General features: G+C 37.7%; 2 protein-coding genes across 2 annotated transcripts in view; one reads left to right on the top strand and one right to left on the bottom strand.

Annotated features, from left to right (window-relative positions):
* Nucleotides 1-24,096, top strand: part of LOC140170822 (uncharacterized) — a 116,271-nt gene that overhangs the window by 20,828 nt on the left and 71,347 nt on the right. Inside the window, exons 4-8 of the mRNA XM_072194040.1 lie at nt 1,134-1,160; nt 5,336-5,360; nt 5,866-6,003; nt 7,627-7,835; nt 11,422-11,691. Of these exons, the coding sequence (XP_072050141.1) occupies nt 1,134-1,160; nt 5,336-5,360; nt 5,866-6,003; nt 7,627-7,835; nt 11,422-11,691 (669 nt within the window). The remainder of the gene's footprint in view (nt 1-1,133; nt 1,161-5,335; nt 5,361-5,865; nt 6,004-7,626; nt 7,836-11,421; nt 11,692-24,096) is intronic.
* LOC140171984 (uncharacterized) lies at nt 14,332-23,139 on the bottom strand. The gene is made up of 2 exons (XM_072195332.1): nt 22,627-23,139; nt 14,332-16,477 (listed from the first exon to the last, which is right to left on the bottom strand). Exons 1-2 carry the CDS (start codon nt 23,137-23,139, stop codon nt 15,623-15,625), a joined length of 1,368 nt encoding a protein of 455 aa, XP_072051433.1. The 3' UTR covers nt 14,332-15,622.

Below are 24,096 nucleotides of genomic sequence, written 5' to 3'. Positions count from 1 at the left end.
AATCCAACATGGCGTTACTCTCAACTTGAGATGAGACAGACATACAATTAGGTGTTAGTTGGGACAAGTGTAAACATTACACATATGCCAAAAAATCAGGTTTGAAATAAATTAACCAAATGCACTTTAAAAAGATTGCATATTATGGCTTTAATTGAACAGGGAATTAAATAGGATGTTAGAAAAACACAAATAAATGAGACATCAACAAGTAGACAGGTAGAAACCAGAGAAGATCAATAAATAAATAAATAATAATAAAGTTTGGATTACTATAGCGCATTTGTCCATAAGATTCAAATCAACTAGGCCTTACACTTGCAACAATGCATTTCTTCCCTGTACTAATTTTGCTATTCAGTGCAACATTGTAGGTTAAGGGGTACTACACCCCTGGCCAATTTTGTGCCTATTTTTGCATTTTCTCAAAATTATAGCACATTGGTGACAAGTAAGATATGTATATTATAGGGGCAAGGACTACAACTACTGTACTGAAAATTCAGCAACTCAAAGCAAGTAGTTATTGATTTATTGTTCAAATATTGGTTTTCCCTCATTTTTGATTGTAACTCCACAACTGTTGTCTGTGCTTAAATAAAATGTCCAGTGCAGTAGTTGTAGTCCTTGCCCCTATAATATACATATCTTACTTGTTCCCAATGCGCTATAATTTTTGAGAAAAATGCAAAAATAGGCACTAAATTGGGCAGGGGTGTAGTACCCCCTTAAGACAAATAACTCAATTGCAAGATCTGGATGAGTTCTGTTAATATTATTGAGGTAGTTTATTATAATCGACCCACAGGCCTGTATTTGGGGGGGGGGCAATTTTGAAAAAGTGGACCTTTTTTCAAGATTTTGACCTTTTGGACTAGGGAGGGGGTGGTGGTGGAAATGGGACTTTTTTGGTCAAAAAGGGGACTTTTGGTGCATTTTGGGATGGGGGCATCCCCCAGCCCCCCTGGTTACGGGCCTTTCAACCCGTGATAGAAAATCTGTATGGAAAAGCAAATCAGTACAGGGAAGTGTAAGATGGAAAGTTGTAACATAAAAATATTACTGACAAACAGAAAGATAGTGAAGATATGTGACAATTTACAATGAACTTGATTCAATCATCTTTCTTCCAGATCCTGGAAGTAGAGCAACTGCTGGAGGTTGGTCTTTGACAAATATTCCATTTGGCTATTCCAGTTGAAATCCATACACCCTTGATGGAAGATGTGGGCAATTTCCAGTTGGTCCAATCCCACTTAGTCCAATCCCATTTGATCCAAATCCCACTTTGTCCAGACCCAGTTAGTCCAATCTCACTTCCATGTCCCAATGGGCCATGTCCCACTTAGTCCATGTCCCACTTGGATGTGTCCCACTTAATTCATTCTCACTAGGGCCATGTCCCATTTGGGCCATGTCCCACTTAGGTCATGTCCCACTTAATAGGCCATGTCCCACTAGGTCCATGTCCCACTAGGGTCTCACTTGGGCCATGTCCCACTAGGGTCATATCCCATCGGGCCATGTCCCACTAGGGCCATGTCCCGCTAGAGCCATGTTGGCGAGTTAGCGCAGCGGTAGTTCCCTCTCTTTGCACCACTGAGGTCCCGGGTTCAAGCCCCGGCACAGCCCAAGGACTCATGTGCACTTGGTTTATCCCGATTCCATGCTCGCTCTCGCAGGTTTTCTCCGGGATCTCCGGTTTCCTCCTGCTTTCAAAAAATCGGTGATTAGTTGTTTGGTTATCAAAAACTTCCTTCACTCAATGGAATTTGGGGAGCTGCACAGATAATTGGTGGATGTTACAATCTAAGTGCGGATAGGTCTGCGCCTGAGGTTCGGCTGCAACTGGCCTAGATGATACGATCTGATTGTGATGATTCACCATGGCAGCGTAAATTACAGCGCTTTGAATCCTTCAAGATCTAGCTGGAAAAAGGCGCTATATATAAATCCGAAATTTTTTTTTATTATGTCCCACTATAAAACGGGGTTACTTGAATGGATGACTCCATTTGAAACCTACACCCCCTGTGTGGGGAATAAGATCATGTCTTTCATATAGGGGGTGTATCGGCATTTCAACTGGAATAGACCACAGTAGATATTTCTGTCCTCCCAAGAAACAAAGCAGAGTATATCTGCTATGTTAATTGTTGGTAGATACTGCTTTTTTTTCCATGGGAGAGTAGATTCGTTAAAGCTATAAGTTATATTTCAGCAAATCAAGGATTTCCATATTTGACCTAAGTAGCTCCTTAATAAGTCAGTCACTTTCAGAGGGGGGGGGGTGGGCAGAATTGAGAATTTACATGCATAAAAACTAGAGTTAGTCCAATCATCCGTTCCTGATATACAGTGTTCGAAATTTTGGTTGTCCGTTCGCCCGGGACAACCAAAACATGCACCGGACAACCGAAAATGATGCTCTAGTTGTCCTGCGGACAACCAAAGATCTACAGCCAAAAGTCACTTTTTCAGCATGTTAGTTTGTTCAAACCTGCCACAACTGATGAATTGTTAAATATTTAAGAGTAATTGTTCATAAATTTACTATACTCACTCCACTTTATTGATCACATGTAGTTGTTTCAGATTGTGGCAACGGACAACCAAAAACTTTGGTGGACAACCAGAAATTACAACCTGGTTGTCCGTGGGACAACCCCATTTATTTTCTTAATTCTGACACTGCATGCTGATATATCAATTACCGTTTGCTGCAACTCAACGCAACTTGTCATATTTCCAATGCACACCACTGCAATTGCAGGGTAGTAGGAATGGACCTTGGGTAGTTGAAACAAGAAATGTCTTTAAAAAGGCAATGCCACGGATGATGACCATGTTTCATAATTTTGCACTGATAAATGCTTGGAATGCTGTTAAATCATTATGTGTTTGGAATAATTAACCAGGTGGTAATTACCAGTATTTATTGGTTAATACTTCAAAGGAAAAATCTGTTAAGTGGATGATTATTAGGGGGAGGGGCTCTAATTAGGTCAGATATGGTAAACAGTTTGATTAAAACAGCATGCAAATTATAGTTTGACAATTGCTATGTTTTTACAAGCATGTGTGTTCTTGCCTAACTCTATTTCCAAACTGTGAAAAAAACACTTTTTGTAATCGGGATAATTATGGTACAGGAAATTATCATTTAATATTAGCATAATCAAAATGTGCACATTAAGTGTCATGGACAACATAGTCTTTGTCAAAGCCCTCGCGATCCTAGGGGGGCGAGTGAGCGCCGAAGGCGCAACATTTGGCGCAACAGAGCGGCAAAGCCATGACCTTCAGTGGAATAATATAGGTGGCGCTCCCACTACGGTGCTCCAGGCAGAGCCTTGTTGGAAGGCTATGGACAACATGAGCAAGAATCAATATGCAATACAAGTTTATGTATGTAAACTAATTCATTTTTGCCAGCAGTGTGAAGTTTACTTATTAATGTTAAAGACTTTACCAAAGATTTTCTGTCTTTTATCTAACTGTATATGTGACACGATCAAGTGAAATGAGTCGGATGTCGCTAATATTGATTTTGAGATATTGGCAAAGAAAGTGTTCAAATTCTTTTGTTTTATATTGTTTTCAGCGATTGATAAATTGACCTAACTTCATAAAGAAAAGTCATTATCAACATGGGGTTTTCAGTTTCTGAAAGCTCTAAATGTCCTCTTTAGAAACCTATGTAAAACTCATTTTCGACCAGGGCCGACATGTGACTCATTCCCCTTGATCATGTCACATATTATATATGTAGGCCTACCCCGGGACGTACCCCCAAACAATCAACAACAATAAGCTGCTTTGATAACAATGTCAATTGCATGAAACATGCAAATAACCTGCTCTGAAAAAAAGTGCAAATTACTATTCTCTGCAGTGGCATAGTATGAGTCATCCTGTTAGGGGGCACTGCCATGATTGGGAGCACCGGGCCTGATGGGGGGGGGGGGGCACAAGACATTTTCAACAATTTTCCTTTTCCTGATAAGTTTTAAGATTGATGAGGGGGTATGTGCCTCTATGATGCTATGCCACTGTATGTCTATTCTAAATGCATGTACCAAGCCAAATTCGACAGCCTTGCTCATGTGAAGTAATAACAGTACATACCATAGAGGAAAGAGATAAACAGAGAAAGTACCACCAGTCAAAGTCCCAGTCAGGGCTACGAAATTACCGGTATCATGGTACCGGCGTTCCCAGAAAAAAAAAAAATTCAGAGTCGCAGAAAAAAATCAAGACGGGAAAAATAATCTTTAATATCATTTTTCTGAAGCTCCTTCTGCGAACTTTCTGCGACGATAACTGATAAATAAAACTAAACGCCAGTGACAGGAATGAATATAGCATAAGTAAGATTCGTTCCCCAGAAAAGCAGGTTTTTCATTGATTTGCCAAGGAAATAATTTTTTTGTTGAATATTGTTTTGGAAAAACTTCAACTGTTCACATCTTTGGAACTAAATTAATGTTCAATAACTAGGATTTTGGGTCCTAAAAGGGGGATCAAAAAAATTCAGTCCTTAATAGAGGGGGATCAAAAAATTCGAGGGTAAAATTCGGAGTAAAATGTACAAGAAGGCATGTACATTCCAAAAATTTTGCACGCTCAGCAAGCATCTAATTTTAAGTATTCAATTTTGTAATCTCAAGCTACAAATCAACAAAATGTGCGTAGTTTACAATTTGGGTGTAACACTATGACTCCAATGAGTAATAACTCCAAACAGTCATTTTAGCTAATGACATAGGGAAGATCCGGGTGGGAGGGGCATAAATCCCTCCAATATATTGTTAGAGGATGGTCCATACAATCATCCCCACAAAATTGACGCCTGTATATGGGTTTCTAACCAAAATTTACCCCATATTTGGTCATTTTAAAATAAAAAGTGCCAATTTGACCAGTGGTACGCGCTCTGTAGAAGTCTGTGGTACATACATACTTCGATTCTATCTTTATTGCAAGTTGCAATTTGCAACATCACAATACATACAATTTTTGTCCAGTTAGCATTGTGTGCAATTTAGGTGGGCTTTTAGGCACTAAATGAACCACATACAATTGTGTAACAAAATGTGCATAGAATGCTACTTGATTGACAATTATATAAGGCATAAGACAAGAGGGGGCTATGTCCTATACCTTAGTATATGAAATAAAGGTGTCATCGGAATAACATCAGGTAATATACTACAATCAATCTTAAAGAAACTCTGTGTGTTAGGATGAAACTTACTCATTAATTAATGCTTTGTTAACCAGTGTAACACAATTGTGACAATATGCCTAATTATGTTCCAATTTATTTTTTCAGGACAAAATGAACCCTATTTAATCAGGTAAGCTGCATGACTGAGCACGGTGAAGCAAACTGCTAAACAAAAGACATTAAATTTAGGCCTATCATTAAGGGGGCTCATAGCAACCTTTTTCAGGTTAGCCCCTGTTGTACCAGATATAAAAGTTTATAACAAAAATAACATATATGACATGTACTAACACATGATACAGTCAGTCTACTCTGAAGTACCAGGGATATGAGACAACTGGAAGTACAAAGTACCGACGCGGACGCACACATTGAAGGCATGCATACCTGCAGCAGAGACTGTTTACACGCTGTATACGCGCGAGTTGTCACTTTGTACTTCAGAGTGACAAACTGTAGTTGGTTAAATTTTGTTTCAAAAAAGGGATGTCATTGGGTATAAGCAAATAAAAAAAATGGTTCATTGGGTATAAGAGTAAGAAAAAGGGGGTTATTTGGTATAAAATTTATTGGGTAGGACTTTAAAAAAGTCCATAGTTCATTTGTAAAACACTGGCTCTCACTTTTATCTGTAGATTAAGAGGAGGAGAGAATGAACACCAAGGCCGTGTTGAGATCAAACAGAGGTTATCTGACCCAACATGGAGCGTCATCTGTGATCGTCAATGGGATATCAATGATGCCCATGTTGTTTGCAAACAACTTGGATACAGGTATGATTGATTGATTGCTTGCTTGACTGATTGATTGACTGATTGATTGATCATTGATTGATTGATTGATTGGTTGATTGATCAGTTGCATGTTTGCTTGCTTGATTGCTTGCTTGCTTGCTTGCTTGCTTGCTTGATTGATTGATTGATTGATTGATGGATTGATCAATTGGTATAGGCAATTGTTTAGATATGTTCCTATTTTATAAACTATTCATATTAGTGATGACACCTCATCTGATTAAGAAGAAGAAAGTATCAAAGTGCAAAATGTACTTCATATGTATACTCTAAAAACCAATATTGTACAATTGCACTTGTGCACACTTTTTCGTACTATTCATTTGCATCTTGCAGGATTGATTCATTTTTCCTGAAGGTGGGTGCATTTTTATTGGTCCAATTTTGTGACATTTTTAGTATATTGTTTGTCATAAAAAAATAGCAGAAATTGCAGACTCTTTGTCTTGTATGAAATAGGTTAATAAAGGCAGAACCCTTGTACTTGTCATGTGGGGGATGAGGTTGTGGATCATGAAGTGCTCCTTTAACTCTTTCCATGTGGGTGTCGACTGTAGATGACAAGTTTCAATAAATTTTGTTTTAAGAATTCAAAAATGTCAGAATTGAACATTTGCATGACCGTACTTGGAATCAGCATGAAAAATGCAATAAAAAGAGTACAATTGAGCAAGATGTGGGTGTCGACTGTAGATGACAAGTTTCAATAAATTTTGTTTTAAGAATTCAAAATGTCAGAATTGAAAATTTGCATGACCGTACTTGGAATCAGCATGAAAAATGCAATAAAAAGAGTACAATTGAGCAAGATGTGGGTGTCGACTGTAGATGACAAGTTTCAATAAATTTTGTTTTAAGAATTCAAAAATGTCAGAATTGAAAATTTGCATGACCGTACTTGGAATCAGCATGTAAAATGCAATAAAAAGAGTACAATTGAGCAAGACTAGTATTGGTTCAGTGGTTCTTAAGATAGCTATTGATATTTTGAGAAAATATCTCAAGACTTCAACTTTGTATTTTGAAGCCTATGGCCAGCTGAGACGAATATACCTAAATACCTAAAGGGATAGGAAGCGAGCCTATTTGTGTGTACTTTAGATGCTGCTATGTGTGTTCCATCTCTGGTATGGCAGCTATTTGGAATCACCAATCCACTTTGTTGGCCTGTAAACAACTATAGATCATTGTAGGTTGACTAAACTACATCAACAAATCATTTAACATGGCCAAAATAAAAAAATGTGAAAAATTTACAATTTTCATGCAAAAAAAGTGGAAATTTGGTTAAAATCAGCTAAAATTGCCCAAAAAATGCTCATTTTGTGTCTCAATTCAGAAAAATATGGTGAACTTTTGAGATTTTAAAATGCATACTTGACCTTGTTTAAATGTGTCTCCAGGTCAAGTTTTAATTTTAAAATCTCTAAAGTATACCACATTTTTATGAATTGAGACACAAAAAAGGGCCAATTTTTGCCATAACAGATGTGGCACACACAAAAGTGCTTGCTTCCGATCCCTTTAGGTATATTTAGGTATATTCGTCTCAGATGGCCAGTACACAAATTAATTTGTAACTTTTTCTTGTGAATTACACAGTGAAGCCACTGCCTCCCATGTGAATGTCAATTCTCATTTTGGAACGGGCAAGGGTGATTTTGCCTTGGATAATGTGCGATGTCAAGGCACTGAGGAAGGACTTCACCAATGTACTACCAGAGGTTGGGGGAATGTCAACAACTGTGACAGAGATGTGGATGTGGCTGGAGTTACATGTCAATCTACTACAGTCCTAGAGGTAGATCCAGGTATGTATAGCATGTAGACTAATTCCAATCAGCCGTCTACACTGTGTATGCTTCGTAGTGACTGTGTACTGATTATCTTACAGCCCATATCATGATGGACTTCTGAAAACTATTCAATGCGACTTTGGTTGTGCGCCGTAGCGCAACTGACTAGCGGCGCCTGTGTACCGCGCCGCTGTGACAAGATCATGCTCTGAACTTCTAAAAACAACAAACTCGGTCAAAAGGTCAATTTGGACACAACTGCGCATGCTCTATGCCACAGGAATCCTGTGGCAAAATCTGTCACTTTTTTTTCCATGTAGTTTTCTCAGTCGTCAATCCAGATGGTTGACGACTGAGGGCAACAGTCTATAGACCACTTTACATTATTGTTTATCAACAAAGGCGAGGGATTGGTCTGTCGATATGCCCGAACGAACCGCTTCACTGTTCAATGGCTTTCTTGTACTATATGAAATGTGGTGGGAGATTTAAAATACACATGCCCTGAGCAGACTACGATGCGCACGCACACTGCAGGGCAAAGAACAATGGAAAGTACGTACCATAATGCGTGCGCATACTGCCGGGCAATGACGTCACATGTCAAGTGGGCTATATAGCATGCATGTCATAATGTTTCATAGCATTATTTTATACATTCAGTTTCATTCATTCATTTTCATTCATTCAATCAATTTGATGATAAGTGCCTTGTAACATGAGGATGTCTCATAGTGCCGCTGTAGAATGAATATCAGAATCCAATCACTTCCTCCATGAGTGCAGTCATGATGCACATCATGTCTGTAATTAAAGTTTGTTAAGCTTATAATAGGCGAAAATTATTTGGCTTTTGTTACTGCGTGCATCAATAAAGTCCCAACTCACGCTCATAAGTGTGCTCCAGTCACATATTATATGCAATGCACAACTAGCATAAGCATTGCGCCCAACTGCCCAACAGATTGGGACAGTCAGGATTTAACATGTACCTACTCTTTATGAAACTGACGGTGAGATGCATGTGCAGGTATGGTTCTTTGTACATGAGATTGATGGCCGAAGGATGGAATACTCTCATGGTTCATATACCCAACTCTAAATGCCCCATGGGTAGAGTGGAAGTCAATTAGAGAATAAATGATAGGAATTTGTCTTTTTGCCTATCCAATATCGTGTCATAATGGATGGGCAGGCCAATATTTTGAGTAGTGGATGCCGGCGCATATAATAATAATATTGGCCAGCCCATCCATTATGACACGATATTGATAGGCAAAAGACAAAATCCTATCTTTTATTCTCATTCTTATTCAGTTTTAATGTAATTTTTGCGAGAAAAACTGCCTTTTTTCATACAAAAATAAAGTTACTTTTGTGAGGACATCCCCGTTGTTTTAAATGAACGAAACCATCACGAACATCTAAGCCGCCGAATCACGTTCTTAGTTCTTGCACGTGTATTACGCGAACGCATGATTGCGCGATCATTGCGGAGCAACAAGCGTGCCGCCGTATGCATATGGCGCGCCTGACTAATATCACTATCAACTATTGTGAGATATTATACACCAGAAAACCAATCAAATTACGTGAATTCTTTACAAGACGCACCCATTGAATAAGAATATTTAATCTGCACATGTTGCCAACAGACATTTTTCCAAGTCAATACCATAGCAAATTTAATTCCATCAATGGGAATTGAACCTAGGACCTAAATGCACCAGAAGTGAGGCGAGTATTCTAACCACTGAACCAAGCTCTCTCATAACATTTCAGCTCTATTGGAATTGTGAATACATTATTATAATTGTGTTCTCAATATGTCATACACAAATAAGGAATGAATATCAGGACTGGATTGATCTTTTCCAGGGCCCTGGGCCAGGATAACTTAAGGCCCCTGGCTATATATCTGAACCCACATGATAACATCCCTATCCACCAGCACCCCATCTCTATAACACATTCCAAATACCAGTGCTTCATTCAATTTTCCCAGTTTCTCTTATTTGTTAAAAATTTTTGTTTGTTTTATCCTCCAAATTTTGTGGCCCAACATCTTGGGGCCAGGCCATCCGGCCCTTTGGTAAATCTAGCCCTGGGAATGATTTGAGTGTTTGAGAGACAACACTTGACTTTTTTTTGACACCAGTGGAAAACAACATAACTGCCAATCTGACCGGTGCCCAACCAGCAAACACTAGAATCTTCATCAGAATCCCTCAGTCCAGAATGCCACGATGGATGTGGCAACTTCTGCAGGTCTTGCGTCAAGAACAAGGGCAGGGAGATCCTACACCAGCTCCTGCGCCAAAACCTCGCCCTCCACTAGGACCCACCCCGTGTCCCCTTGCACCAAAACCAACATCAGCACCAAGACCAACATCTGCATCTGCACCTGCACCACCACATCCACCCGGTTATGCACCAAGGCCACATGATGCACCTCGCCCTGCACCAAGACCTCATGTACCTGGCCCTACACCACGGCCACATGCACCTCACCCTGCACCCGTTGCAATGACTATGAATGACAATATCAGTGGACATAAAGGGGGTGAGATAATTGTAACCATTATGTATGGTTGTGGTGTGATATGTTATCTTATTGCATTTTGTTCTGCACCAAGACCAACATCTACTTCTGCACCTGCACTGCAATACGTGGTTATGCAACAAGGCCATATGCATCTTGCCCTGCACCAAGACTGCATGTACTAAAATTGCATGTATACACCAACTTGACTCCTTTGTCACATCATTGTTAAAGATGCATCTGTTCACTCTGTCATTTGTACAGATGTAAAGCTGATTTGTTTTTAATGCTTTTATGTAGTTTATAATGCACTTTATGAGTATCTTACATTATCATTATTATTTTGTGTCATTGAAAAGATTTTGGCTTTGGTTTTGGCTACCCTTCCCACTTTTGGTCTTTTTGAATTTTAGTACTCAAGATTTAGCTGATGGAAAATTTAAACTAAAGATCTGATAACATGGATTGTCATTTTCGTCTTTTGCTGCCTGATTTTCTGTGATGATTTGGCATGATCATGATAAACCAGTTCCTTTAGGCCTTATCATTTTGACAATCTGGCTGAATATCCATTGCTTCTGCAGAATGTTGTGTTTGTGCCGTAGTGATGCTGACTGACTTGTTTGTGTGCTTTTTGATTTATTTAGCATATTAGGTGCAGAGATTCCTATACAGAATGAAGCTTAAAACGTACCTTTTAGCCAAGGTGATCAGTGATCATTATTCAATTGCATCTGCTGATCCTGAGTAGGATGACTTCAAAACCCAAGATTCCTATTGGGGCTGCCTGCACAGATACACCATCGCTAAGGTACTTGGCTGGTACTATGCAGTACCAGGGGAGTACCAGTGTAGTACCAGTACAGTACCACTGCTGGTGGGTCCTTTAGTTTCCTTGGCACGTAGCAGCATGTTGTCTTGGTCTCTATGTGTCTCAGTCCTGTACCTTGGCGATGGTGTTCCTGTGCAGGTGGCGCCAACAGGAATCTTGTAGTGTAGCCACCATAACAGACCTTATTTTTAACACATTTTGTATATATTTTCTTTACCATTTTTTAGACTCGCCAGAATGTTATACAGATGCCAAAGCTATTGATTACAGAGGCTTCAAATCCACCACAGAGAGGGGCAAAACTTGCCAAAGATGGACAGCCAGGAATCCACATGATCCCAGCTACACGGTACAGGAATTCCCAGACCACCTGGGTAATCATAATTACTGCAGGAATATGGGGGATGCTGATAAAGCATGGTGCTATACAACAGATCCGGCAATAAGATGGGATTTCTGTGATGTGGGTTCACCACAGCGAAGCTGCAATAACCAAGGTAGGCAAATAATTACATTTACCTATTTAATTAGCACTCCTGATCTATAGTAAGCATTTCATTTGCATAAACACAGAGCTGCACCGGGAGCTGCACATGATTCAACTGTGATCGTATTTACTTTCAGTAAATACAACATGGAAGTACAACCTTGCATACTTAATGAAAATACTAACCAATCATGAGTGAGTTTGTTCACTTTTGTGTTATGCACATGTGGGCATTCATCAGTATACACAGGCAATTGTCATGCTGTTGGCAGCTGTGTTCATTCAAATAAAAATTGTGTACTATGATTAACTTGTAACATTCAACTGTATAAGTGCCGCTTTCAGTGTACTCTACTGATTTATTCAAGATGAGTTGGTATGGATGATGTGTGATTCCCAATAAGTAGATGAATAACACTTAGAACGGAAAGCATGGAGCAAATAAACTACAGAAGGATTGCAAATCACAAGTAATGTACATTTATTTAAAAACATTAATTCTAACAATACAGAGACTGCTGCTTTGTAATGAACGTCCTGTTGCTAAACAAAATAATGACTGGTCTAATGGAGTGGAAAGGCAGGAGTCATATATTTGTCCAGCTGTAGCCATTTAACTACAAAAATTCTGTGTATTTCAAAATACATTGGTCTTTTAGAAAATGACTGCAAAATGTAAAGGAAGCATGCATTAATTCCAGGGTTGCCAAAATAATTCAATCCGAAGTGCAGGTCAAATAATCGAAAAGTCACCCAATTTGTCTATTAACCATTGGTTTCTATGGGATAGGAAATTGTCAAAAGTCTCGGGTAAAATCGTCAAAGGTCACCCAATTGGGCTGTCAAATTGGGAGGGGGGCTGGCAACCCTTGACTCAGTGCAGTAATTTACTCTTTATTCCAAAGTAGAATGGGCAAATAGTCTGTATGCACAAAACAAAATTAGACCAGGTCTAACTTTAAATCTGGTCTAAAACTTACTATGGAGATTAGTCCAGGGAGAAAGAACTCTTTGGTATTTACGTACCTCATTCTATATTATGTTAGATCCTGTTAATTGGCATTTACATGTATTAGATGGCTATAGTTTAACTTTTGGACTTTGCTAGTAACAAAGGAGGAAAAGAAAAGAGTAAAAGAATATATCCTTAAGTCTAACCTCCATAGTTTGGGTCTAACATATTTTGTGCATACAAACCCTTATGTTTCATTTAGCATTGAGGCATAGGACATTTATTTTTTGAGGACAAGGTCTTACTATAGTGAACTATTGTAAGACAAATCCCTAGATGTTTGAAGCACATATTGTGAAAATTTATGAAAAACAAAATGCTTGTTTAAATACATAAAATTGAATGGAAACAGAGGTAATAGTGCCCTCAATGATCACTCTATCCATAGACTACGTATGGATGTGGGAGATCAACTACGTATGGATGGCTAGAACTGATCAATGTTGGCGCTTTGAGCCTCTGTCACATCATCAGTGCTCCAGTCATGGCCTCCCCCTCGGTATGGATTGCGAGGGTCTTAATATTACTAAACAAACCAAAACAAGTGTGTTTCCTGGAATCCTCCAGGTGAAAAATGTGAAATGGATTTTTTTATTTTTTGTTTATAGAGTCCGGATTTATGATATAATCAGGACCCTGACAGCAAGTTCAGAAGTTTGTTACTACATGGAAGCGGCCATTGACCCTGTCATCGCGTATCAGGCGCACTTGAATGCGCCCTATACGCGTTATTGATCGCGTAGGACGCTTGTGCTGGTGACGCGTTCGTTAGCACCCCTGCAACCCCCCGCATTGCCGTTAGCACCCCATGGCAGCTCCCATATACGTGTGTCAATTTGTGATTCGCAGGATCTTATTTTTCAGGCTTTGTAGTGTGCAAATTTGGCTGGTCCGATTTTTACAAAAACAAACTTGTTTTTTAGTCTTATCACACACTTATTGGTATACATTCTTGTAATAAAGTATCTATTCAGTTTCAAAATAAACACTCAAGCTCTATTTTTCGCCCGGGGGGGGGGGGCACTGTAGTGGTGAAGGGGGGGTATCAGGCGCGTCCGTAAATTCACGTAAAAAGGGTATTTTTTCAGACTGGTGCACGTTACGTGTGTAACGTGAATAGGTATCAAATTCATGTAAAATTTGTGTAAAAGGGTATGTTTTGGAGCTCTTACATTACTTAGGGTAGTTTTGCCAAGTTTGGGATTTTGTGCTTTCTCCTTCATTCTTGAAAAGTGAAAGAAAAATCTGTGGTCTTTTCTCCCTACTTCAATGCTACACCCCAAAAGCCAGCCTTCAGCTGTCCGCGATGACAGATCCCTACTGGCCCAGCTAGCATACTAAACAAGGGTAGAGTCCAAAGTTTACCGTTTTCTAAAATCCATTTTCCGTGTTGTAAAATTTGTAAATCCGTGTCATGAATAAAGCTTAAAATGTATAAACAATGATATTAATGTCACAAAAAAGTGTTCAATATCGCGATCAAAATGCTCTGATTGGAATATTCTCACGATAATAGGCCGACTATTACGATGATTGGAGGGATATAGGGGGTTTGTTGATATGCCTTGGTAATATACCTTTATTTCGGTATTATTAAACAGTGTTTTTATCATAAAAATTGACATACACAACTCATGATTGTTTTTAACATTTATTTCTCTTATCTTTTAACAATTTTTGTCACGTCATATAAAAATGTCATTTTCCGTGTTGTACCTCCGATTCCGTGATTTTCTTCCGTTTTCCGGAAAACGGAAAACTTCGGACTCTAGACAAGGGTTTCATGTGCATGAATATGATTATTAGTCTTGTGTTACAGACCATGTACCTATATGTTGTCCATAGGGAGTATAACTACTTGCTGCGGCTAAAACTGCTCTATGTTGGTGCTTCCAGCCTCTATCACATCTTTGATGCTCCCTCATGCCCCTTCCTTGGTGCTCTCTCGTGCCCCCCTCCTTGGTATGCATTGCAAGGGTCTTTGACAAAGACTAGAATAAGATATGCACTATAATAGTACTTAGGCTATAAAAAAAACAAGTTTGTTTCCCATCCATCTATGTTGGCACTTCCAGCCTCTGTCACGTCTTTACTGCTCCCTCATGGCTCATGCCCCCTCCTTGGTATGGATTGCAAGGGTCGTTGACAAAGACTATTAGGCCAAAAAAAAAAATTGTTGTGTTGCCTTCAAGTGGGAAAATAGGAAAGTTGGGTCGGACAGTCGGATTTCTTTTCTTTTTTTTTTTAGACCCTCAGTTTTTAAAAATCCCCTCAAATATTAAATAATGCTTCTTCAATTAGGGGACATTTGTCAATTTTGACTTCTGGATATCTGTTAGACATCAATTAAAGACTAGTCTTTCAATAAAATATTAATTTTAAGATATATATATATATAATATAATAGTACTTAGGCTAAAAAACAAGTTTGTTTCCCGTCCATAGGTGGTCTGAAAACCAAAATGTGACATCCTTTTTTTAATTTTATATTTTTACAGTCAGGATTTTAGAGTAAAATATGCTACAAATCACAAATATTTGATGTTAGGTCAGTGCAGAGTAGGTTAGATATGAAAATTTTAAGTTTTAGGAAGATTATAGGTTGATTTTCATATGATTTTTTTTTATTTCATAGTGCTTCTGAAGCAAATATGAGAAAAAATCTTTTGAAAAATGTTGCCATTAATTTTTTGCTTGGGAATATAATGTTTTCTGGATTTTTCAGATGAAAAACAAGCAAATGCTGTAAAATTGCTCCAAAAACAAAATGTCTGTGACCTAAAGGAAACAAACTTTTTTTTTACTGAGCCTTAAGACACACTTGTTGGTGTACACTCTTGTAATAAAGTATCTATTTAGTTTCAAAATAAACACTTTGAGGTCCATTGTTGCTTCATCTGTCAAAGCCTAATGTTAATCATGGATGCCTTTATCCACATGAATAGATTTCACCTCTTTCCTCATATGTCACATACAGTTTTCTGTTCCCAACTGCAAGACAGTGAGGGTAATTGGCCTTGGTATCAATGGATCTCAGGTATTCACCAGTTGATGAGAAGCAGTAGACTCCATTTCTGGCTAAGGCAATGTTACAAATGAATATGATGTCCTCATAGCAGCAAACACCAAAAGGATGCCATCTTGTCACATGAGATGGAGGCTTGAGAGTGTGTAGCATATGTCCGGTACTGTTTACTATCTGTACTACAAAACCAAAGTCACATACAATGATTGTATCTTGTGATGTCACAGCTAGAAAGTTTGGCTCAATGTTTACTTTGATGCTAGTGATGTGAGATCCATCTTGCCTATGCCTACTGATATACTTCTGGTTGACCTCTCCTACCAACAGCTGACCCTTGCTATCCATTGTTAGTCCTACTAGTCTAGTATATTCAGTATTTGATGGCTTGTTTTCAGGTGATATGGCAACCCGTCTGTCCTTATACATACCAGAAGGATCATACACTTTAATGAATCTGGTGTCATCTGTGATAACATAATTTCCTTCAGTGTTGACAGTGACATTGCAAGGCCGTGATCTTGTCCCAGACATCAGTCCTTGTGTAGTATCAATACTGTGTTTGTGTTGTCCATCTGCATTGTACACCTGTATCTTTGCTGCACAGTTGGATGCTACAGCAACATCTCCTGTAGAGCTGACTGCAATGCCCAAAGCACCAGACAGCTTACCAGGCTCATCTTTGCCAAACTCCTTCTCAAGCACCCAGGATCCAGTAGTGAGTTTCTGCTTAAAGTGCAACTCCCTCTCTGCAGATGTCAACTAATAGGATGAAAAATAGATATGCACATAAAAGTTACTCACCCTACATTTGTATAAAAAATTTAATAGTGTACTTCTAATCTATTTCAAAAAGTTTAATGAACTTACATTTGAGTTCAGAGATGCCACTTTTCAGGAAATTTCCCTATTTCAGGAAATTATAAAGAAAATTTACCAATTTCAGAAAATTTTACACTGACTGTGATATAATAAGCAGTTTTATGATTGAATCTTCAGGTCTCCGTGTTTCAATTAATCTAAATTTAATAACAAGAATTGAAGTCATTTATCTGCATAACCAAATTAACACAAGAAGGGGTCAATGCGATACTGCCTGCTGTCTCAATTTCTGGAGTCATATTGCATTAAGGTTACACGAAGAAACGTATAAAAAGCGTATAAAAGACGTATAAAGTTGTTCTCTAAAACAGAGTTTTCTCAGTAATCAAATATCGCAGCAAGTGAAATGTTGGTGCATTGGATGTAGCTTAACATTTTTCTTGTGTGTTTATAAAAATTTTTAGAATAAATTTGAAAATCCTTCGTTTAAAGCCGTTTTACGCACCATGTTCATAAGATCAAAAACGCGTTCCATGACGCTTTTTTTCAAATGTGCGCCCGTATAAAACCACGCCGAAAGTGATCGTTTTCCTCTTTTTGTATTGTACTACAAATCTTTCTTTCTCTTTTTCACTATTTCTTTATTCTTTCTTGCTCCTTTCTTTTTAGTTTTATTTGATTGATTCGCTGACTGTAGTGAATCGTGATTGATTGTTTTTCACTTTATATAATTCAAAAATTTGTAGGCATGCTAAGTATTTGTCTTGCTGAATATTCTTCCCAAATTCGATTTGCAAATAATTGCTTTTTGATATTGTTGTTGATGTTATTGTTGTACCTATAACATTGTTATCAGGGGAATAGCAGCATTGATTTATTTCATCAAAGATATCAAGGCTATAAATTCAAAATCAACACATTTTCCAGGGCGTAGCTTGACGAAGTGCCCCCAATCAATTTTCAAATTTATAAAATCCTTATGAAAATTGCCGAAAACGGCTTGTGCCCCCCGACATCCGACTCGGCATGCCGCCTCTCATGACACCCCCCCACCCGACTCATGAGCTCCGAGCACGAGCTAAGCCAAGTTTCATATCCTTTTCATGTCTTGACCGTGGATCGATATTCTATTGTAAGTAGGCCTCACGTCCCGATGCACGCTTGTTCATTTTCTGCATGGCTGTTTCTGTTATGAACTTACGCCCCTCTGAAATCCAGCGCATGAAAAACTCTCGGCTAACCTTAAGACAGAATATTCACACATAAAAGCATGTACACAAAATATATAAAAAAATGCACAATTGCATAAATGAAAAGTCATGTTGTCATTTTTCCATTTTTCCATCTGCAACAATTTTTAAACTTATTATTTTAAACAGCAATAAACTTTGGCAAACATTTGATGATATTTTGCAAACATATTTTGAAAATTGTTTTAACTTTATTTTTTCAAATTTTTAAAATTAAAATCAATAAATGTTGCCATAAATTACGATTTTAGCAAAGTTAAAAAAAAATTCTCTCAAGATGTAAACTCTGGGTTGGTCAGGCCTGTAAAATGGTGTTTTTTGTCTTTGAATTAATGATACCAATTTGAGCAAGTAATTTATTTACAGCCAAATATCTATGTAAACAAAAATTAAATTAATTGACGCGATTCCAAATACAGCGCGCCACCTACGATCACGCCTGGCTGATCTACTTCGCAGCAGAGCATCATGGGTAAAGGTCGACATCCATGAGTCGTCGCGTCGACGATAAACCATCGACCCTGGAAACAGAAACGAGTGTTGCTATCGATTACTCAAATTTGCTTATTTACGTTGATGATGATCAGCTGTTGATTCAACCCTCCGACGCTTTTTTTTTTTTTTCATTCCTGTCTCCTTTTTAAAGTTAATTTCGACAGTCATGGTTTAGGCCTACCTCTGTTCAGAGTGTTATGCCTATTCCCACACAACCTTATTTTCAAACTTCTCCGAACTTTCCGAGGCGCTTGGGAAAATACTTTAGGCTCTCGTTTACAAGAAAAGAAAACACTTTCAGGTCTTTAAGTAAGTAGGCCTATAATAGACTTGATTAAAAAATATGCTAGGGGATAGGCCTACTTCATGCATATATCCTTAAAAATTTAAACCTTGTTTGTTTTAAGTAAAGTAGGCCTAATTCTCAATATTTAGAATAACGAAATATTCAATACATATTTTAACAGCAGCATGAACAGCGTAAAGCATTTATTTTTTTAATATGGTTTTTTTTCTGCCTCCTTTATAAAGTTTATTTTTGACAGTCATGGTTTAGGCCTACCTCTGTGAATGTTCAGAGTGTTAGGCCTATTCCCACACAAAATAATGGGCATCAATTAAACCCTTATTTTCAAACTTTTCCGAACCCGATCCGAGGCTCTTGGGAAAATACTTTAGGCTCTCGTTTACAAGAAAAGAAAACACTGAAAAATATGATTGGGGATAGGCCTACTTAGACCCTCATGAATAGGCCTATATCCTTTAAATACCCACAATTTTTAAACCTTGTTTGTTTTAAGTAAAGTAGACCGAATTCTCAATATTTAGAATAACGAAATATTCAATACATATTTTAACAGCATGGACAGCGTAAAGCATTTATTTTTTAATACGATTAAAACGTTTTGAATTTCAAATGTACTCTATGATCAACCATCTACGGTTAAAACTCGATGTCAAAAATGTTGATGTCTCTGATGCTGATCGACCATCTAGGCCTAGGCCTACTATAAACCCGATGTCAAAATGTCAATTTTCGAGTTTGGGTACATTGTAGGCCTATAATAGCAAATGCTTTTGATGCAAGACAATTTCAAACAGAAAATTTAATCTAAAACGCAAATTCGTGCCTTTTTTATTTCTTGTTTGGATAACTTTTCCCATTATTATTACCATGCGTGATACATGATTAAGATAAAAGCTTTTGGTTTTCAAAAATGTTTTGAACGCTTGTCTTATTTGTATTTTTATTATTGTTTTTCCTAACCTAGGCCTATAGATGTTTTACATTTATAACCTTATAGGCCTAAAGCATTTTTCGAGTGACGTTTGAAACACTCTTTGTAGCATGATGTAGGCCTACTGTATGACCACGAAAGGTCGTAGACTTAGAAGCCATTTCCTTCGATATATAGCCCTATAAACAAAACACTTTGGCCCCAATGTATAATGTCGGGAGAAAATATATACTTGCACTAAACAAATAAACCTGTTAATTTTTAAAATAAACTCTCGTGGTGCAGTTCTGTCAACAAAATTACATATGCTCAGCCCACTCAATAAATTTGGCTCGGGGGCTCGAATAGACCTACCCTTCTGTGTGAATAGGCACGTTTTCATTTTCATTTAGGCCTATAATGGCCTCCAAACTACATTGTTAATCATGTTAAGTTATCTTGTTTTTGTCAAAAACATCAACTGCAAATTGTCCGTTATTGTACAGTAGGCCTATATCCTTCGCCGTAAATCGGTGTGTGTGTGTGTGTGTGGGGGGGGGTGTCCTGTTCGCCCTTCAGTTTCAAATGAAGCAGGCCTAAACAATGTGTTCACCCCTCCAATAAAGTCCATCCCCAGATTTGACCTCTTTAGTTTGTAGGTTGAGTCCTTGATCCATGGGCCTGATCCATTATTTAATATGCAAGAAATGTCGATCCTCCGAATTTAAACCTTTTCAATTTGGCCAAAGTCAGTGCCGTAAAGGATGGGCTACACTACAGTTCAGTTCTTTTCATAGTGTTGACTTCATGATTTCATGAGAAAGAAAAGGAAAATGGGAAAGATTTTAATCTTTTCCATTTTCTTTTTCTTTTTAAAAAACATGTATAGGCCTAGGTGTTTAAAATTGTCCAATTGAATTAGTCGAAAAGGTTTTTGATTTTTCAATGTTGTGCCGACCGATAATATGACTAAAAAGAAACTCATTCCAACCAACGTGTGCTATTTGGGAGTAGGCCTAGGCCTACATTAAGAGTAAATTTCCTTGGGTTATGAATTATTAAAGGGAAAGATGAAATAAAGATGGTATGACATGCAAGAAAGCGGAAGTAAAAATAAAATATGAAAAATTAAAAGAAACATGAATTAATATTAAAATCGGACATGACAATTGTCAAATTTAAACCTTAATTGTGACACGATCTGGTTCATGGGGGCCAAAGGAGGCATTTTTGAAAATTGTGTAACCATTACACGCATACAATAGGCTATCATTTTAAACTGAAAACACCAAAGGTCTAGAATACTTGGTTCTAAAGTTATGAAGTTTTTGCATGCATATTTTCTTGATATAGGCCTACCTTAAAATAATGATCTTTTAAAATTCATGTACTCTTTTGCAGTTTGAAACTTTCTTCATCTTTATTATTATGCTAGAACTCTATGAGGTATTGTTGAAATGCATTAAAGTCTCGAATTGAAATATTAATAAAAAATAAAGGTTATTTTTATGCGGTAGGCTATGCCTACAAAGTGTTTTTATTGCGATCGTAATTTTTTAAATGTTTGATAGTAATATAATTAAAAATACAAATTTAGGCTAAAAATAAAATAAAGACAAATCAAACAATTACAAAAAACAAAAACGGCAAACCAATGTGATGCATGTTTATAAGTAATGAGTATTAAGAATCTTTTTAAAATTTACTTGAATTTCTTTGCTGTAGGCCTATCCATGGGCGGGCCGCTAAGCGCTTCGTGCAAAAAAAAAACATAATTTTTAGAAAATGTAGGCCGATTACAAAAAACGCATAACACCTATAGTATGGATGTTCTTAAGTATGCTGGTGTTATATTTAAAAAGGACAGGCCTAGGCCTATACTTCGCATTGACTAGGCTCGCGCGTATCGGGCTGAAAAGCATCGTAAAGTTTAAAAACAAAAAAGGGCGGTTTTAGAAAATGGGATAACAAAAAGTTAACACCTAGTAGGCCTATCAACATCAAGTTTGCGGGTTTTAGAAAAAGATATGTGAATATCAAAGTGCAATATTTCACTTCAACACAGAAAGTCTCAAAAAATTTCAAAATGTACTACAAAACATTGTGTTTTTAGAGTAATAATCACAAACATGGTCAGCTATGGTTGATGAAAAGGATGTCGACCCCAGACACGGAAATGCCAATTTTCACTGCCGTCGTTGGTGGCGCGCTGTATTTGGAATCGCGAGAATTAAAGGGAATCTCCAGGAATCACAACATTATGCCTTATATGTTAGAAAATTAATTATCAATCACGAATCATGTGATATCCCAGTAATTCAATGAAGGCTGACAACAGTTGAGCACAAGTAACCATGACATCATTGCACTAGACAATTTCGGCAGGAATTTTGAATATCGTGTGTTGAGAGCCGGCTGTTTTTATTTGTTTTTATGGTCAATATGAGTTTGTTTTAAATAAAACCATGTGATTCGTGCCAGATAATTATTTTTCTAACATATAAGGCATAATGTTGTAATTGCCAGAGACATGAAAGTATCAGGGAGAAATTCTCTTTTGGTAACACAAAGCCTAATCTCCATAATGTACCCTTTCCAAAATTATAAGCCAGTAATCCACTACACTATATAACAAGGCCTCATCATGCAGTTATATAGTGTGAGCAAATCTTCAATCATCTTTTCTCTAATTGTGATATTCCAGTTGAAATCCATACACCCCCTATGGAAGACATGACCTAAATCTCCCACACAGGGGGTGTGGATTTCAAATGGAGCCACCCATTCAGGTAACCCCATTTGAAATTCACACTCTCTGTGTGGAAGATTAAGGTAATGTTGGGGGGGGGGGGGTATGGATTTTAACTGGAATGGCCAAAATGGAGATGGGACAGTGTTGCACTGAGCCCTCAATAATAGATGTATGCAAGTGATTTGATAAACAAATCTCTCCCAAAATGTTTTACTTCCACAGATGTTTCATTGTATAAAAATGTGTGTTCTTTTTACTGCTAAATGTAATTTAATCACTTCTATCACACATGTTATGCCAAGCAGCAAAGTGAATTTTATTGTAAACATGAAACAAAATTTTCACACTGACTATTTAGGGAAAAACCCAACTTACCACCAACAGAATATGGTCAACTGTAGGCCTCTTATGCCAGTCTTTATCCCAGCATTGTTTCATCAAGTCAGCCAGAGCTTTTGGGCAGTTGGGAGGAATCACTGGTCTCTCACCGTTATTGCATATTCTCCAGATGGTATTAGGAGCATCAGAGCCTTCAAATGGGATTTCTGTTGTCCACAGCTCCCAGACCACCACTCCGTAGGCATGAATGTCATAAAAAGGGGAAAGGACTTCATCTGTCAAAAGCTCTGGGGCCATCCAGGGGAGAGATGCTCTTTCTGTTGCATTCTGGATTGTGATCGCACTCTTCTTAGCTAACCCGAAATCAGCAAGTTTGAGGATGTTTCCTTCAGCTATCAAGTAGTTCGGGGACTTAACATCTTTGTGAATATACTCCATTTGCTTCAGGTACTGGATAGGTTTGGCTGCTTGCTTAGCCCAGTCGTAAACAAGCTTTGTTGGGAGCCGTTTCTTTTGAGACGATAGGACCTGAGAGAACCGCCTTTGCATAGCTCTAGTACAACATACTGATCCAAGTTATCATCACAGATACCAATGAGCTTGACAATATGAGGATGATCTAGTTTGGATGTGGATCAGGCTCATTCAGTCTTTTAGCTGCTACATCTTGACCCTGCCATTTGGCTTGGAATACTGCACTGAAACCTCCAATGCCAATTCGCTTCACCAACTGAAGATCATCCTTTTTGATTTTCAAGTACGCCATTTGTTAAACAGGTGTAGGCTGGAAAAGGAGAAAACCAGATAGATGTTTTTAGAAACCTCATTTGCAGTAGATATTTGGCCGTTATTAAGGCTACAGCAAATGTAATTGGTTAGAATATAGGGACAATGACAACTATACAAGTCTATAATATTGAATTGATTAATTTGAATTAAACAATTCATCAAGTTACCATGGGCCGCGGCATAAGACATGTTGCAAAACTACTAAGTGACAGGTTACCATACACAAAGAAAAGAATAGGCACTTTTTTGATAATTTTCATGAAAGTTCCACAAAACTTACCTAGGGGTCTCTAAATTTTTAATATGTTATGAAAAATTTAATTAAAAAAATATTTACTGACGGCGAAAAAAATCTATTGACGGAAATGGAAAGTCTTGTTATGCTCTAACAAACTTGGAAAAAAATCAAACATTTTGGTCTAAAAATTAGCCATGTTTACTGCTGTCCCATTCACTAAAGCACAGGAAGAACACCCACAGCATGGAAGTCACCTTTCCAGACTTCCTGTCTACAAGCAGAAATGGATGCCACCAGTGCTAGCATCAATGAATTATTTAAAATAAATTAATAAATTTGGTATTATAGACTGTTTACGCATAGCAATGTTGTATAAGAATCAATTTTAGCAAATTTTAGCAAAGTGATTTTAATGAATATTAATTGTTTATTTACATACATACCTCTGTTGAATTGAAAAAAACAAAACAATGTTTGGA

Source organism: Amphiura filiformis, chromosome 15, assembly GCF_039555335.1.
Source record: "Amphiura filiformis chromosome 15, Afil_fr2py, whole genome shotgun sequence".
NCBI classification, from domain to species: domain Eukaryota; kingdom Metazoa; phylum Echinodermata; class Ophiuroidea; order Amphilepidida; family Amphiuridae; genus Amphiura; species Amphiura filiformis.
Note: the sequence above shows the minus strand (reverse complement) of the source record. Positions and strands in the feature narration are given on the sequence as shown.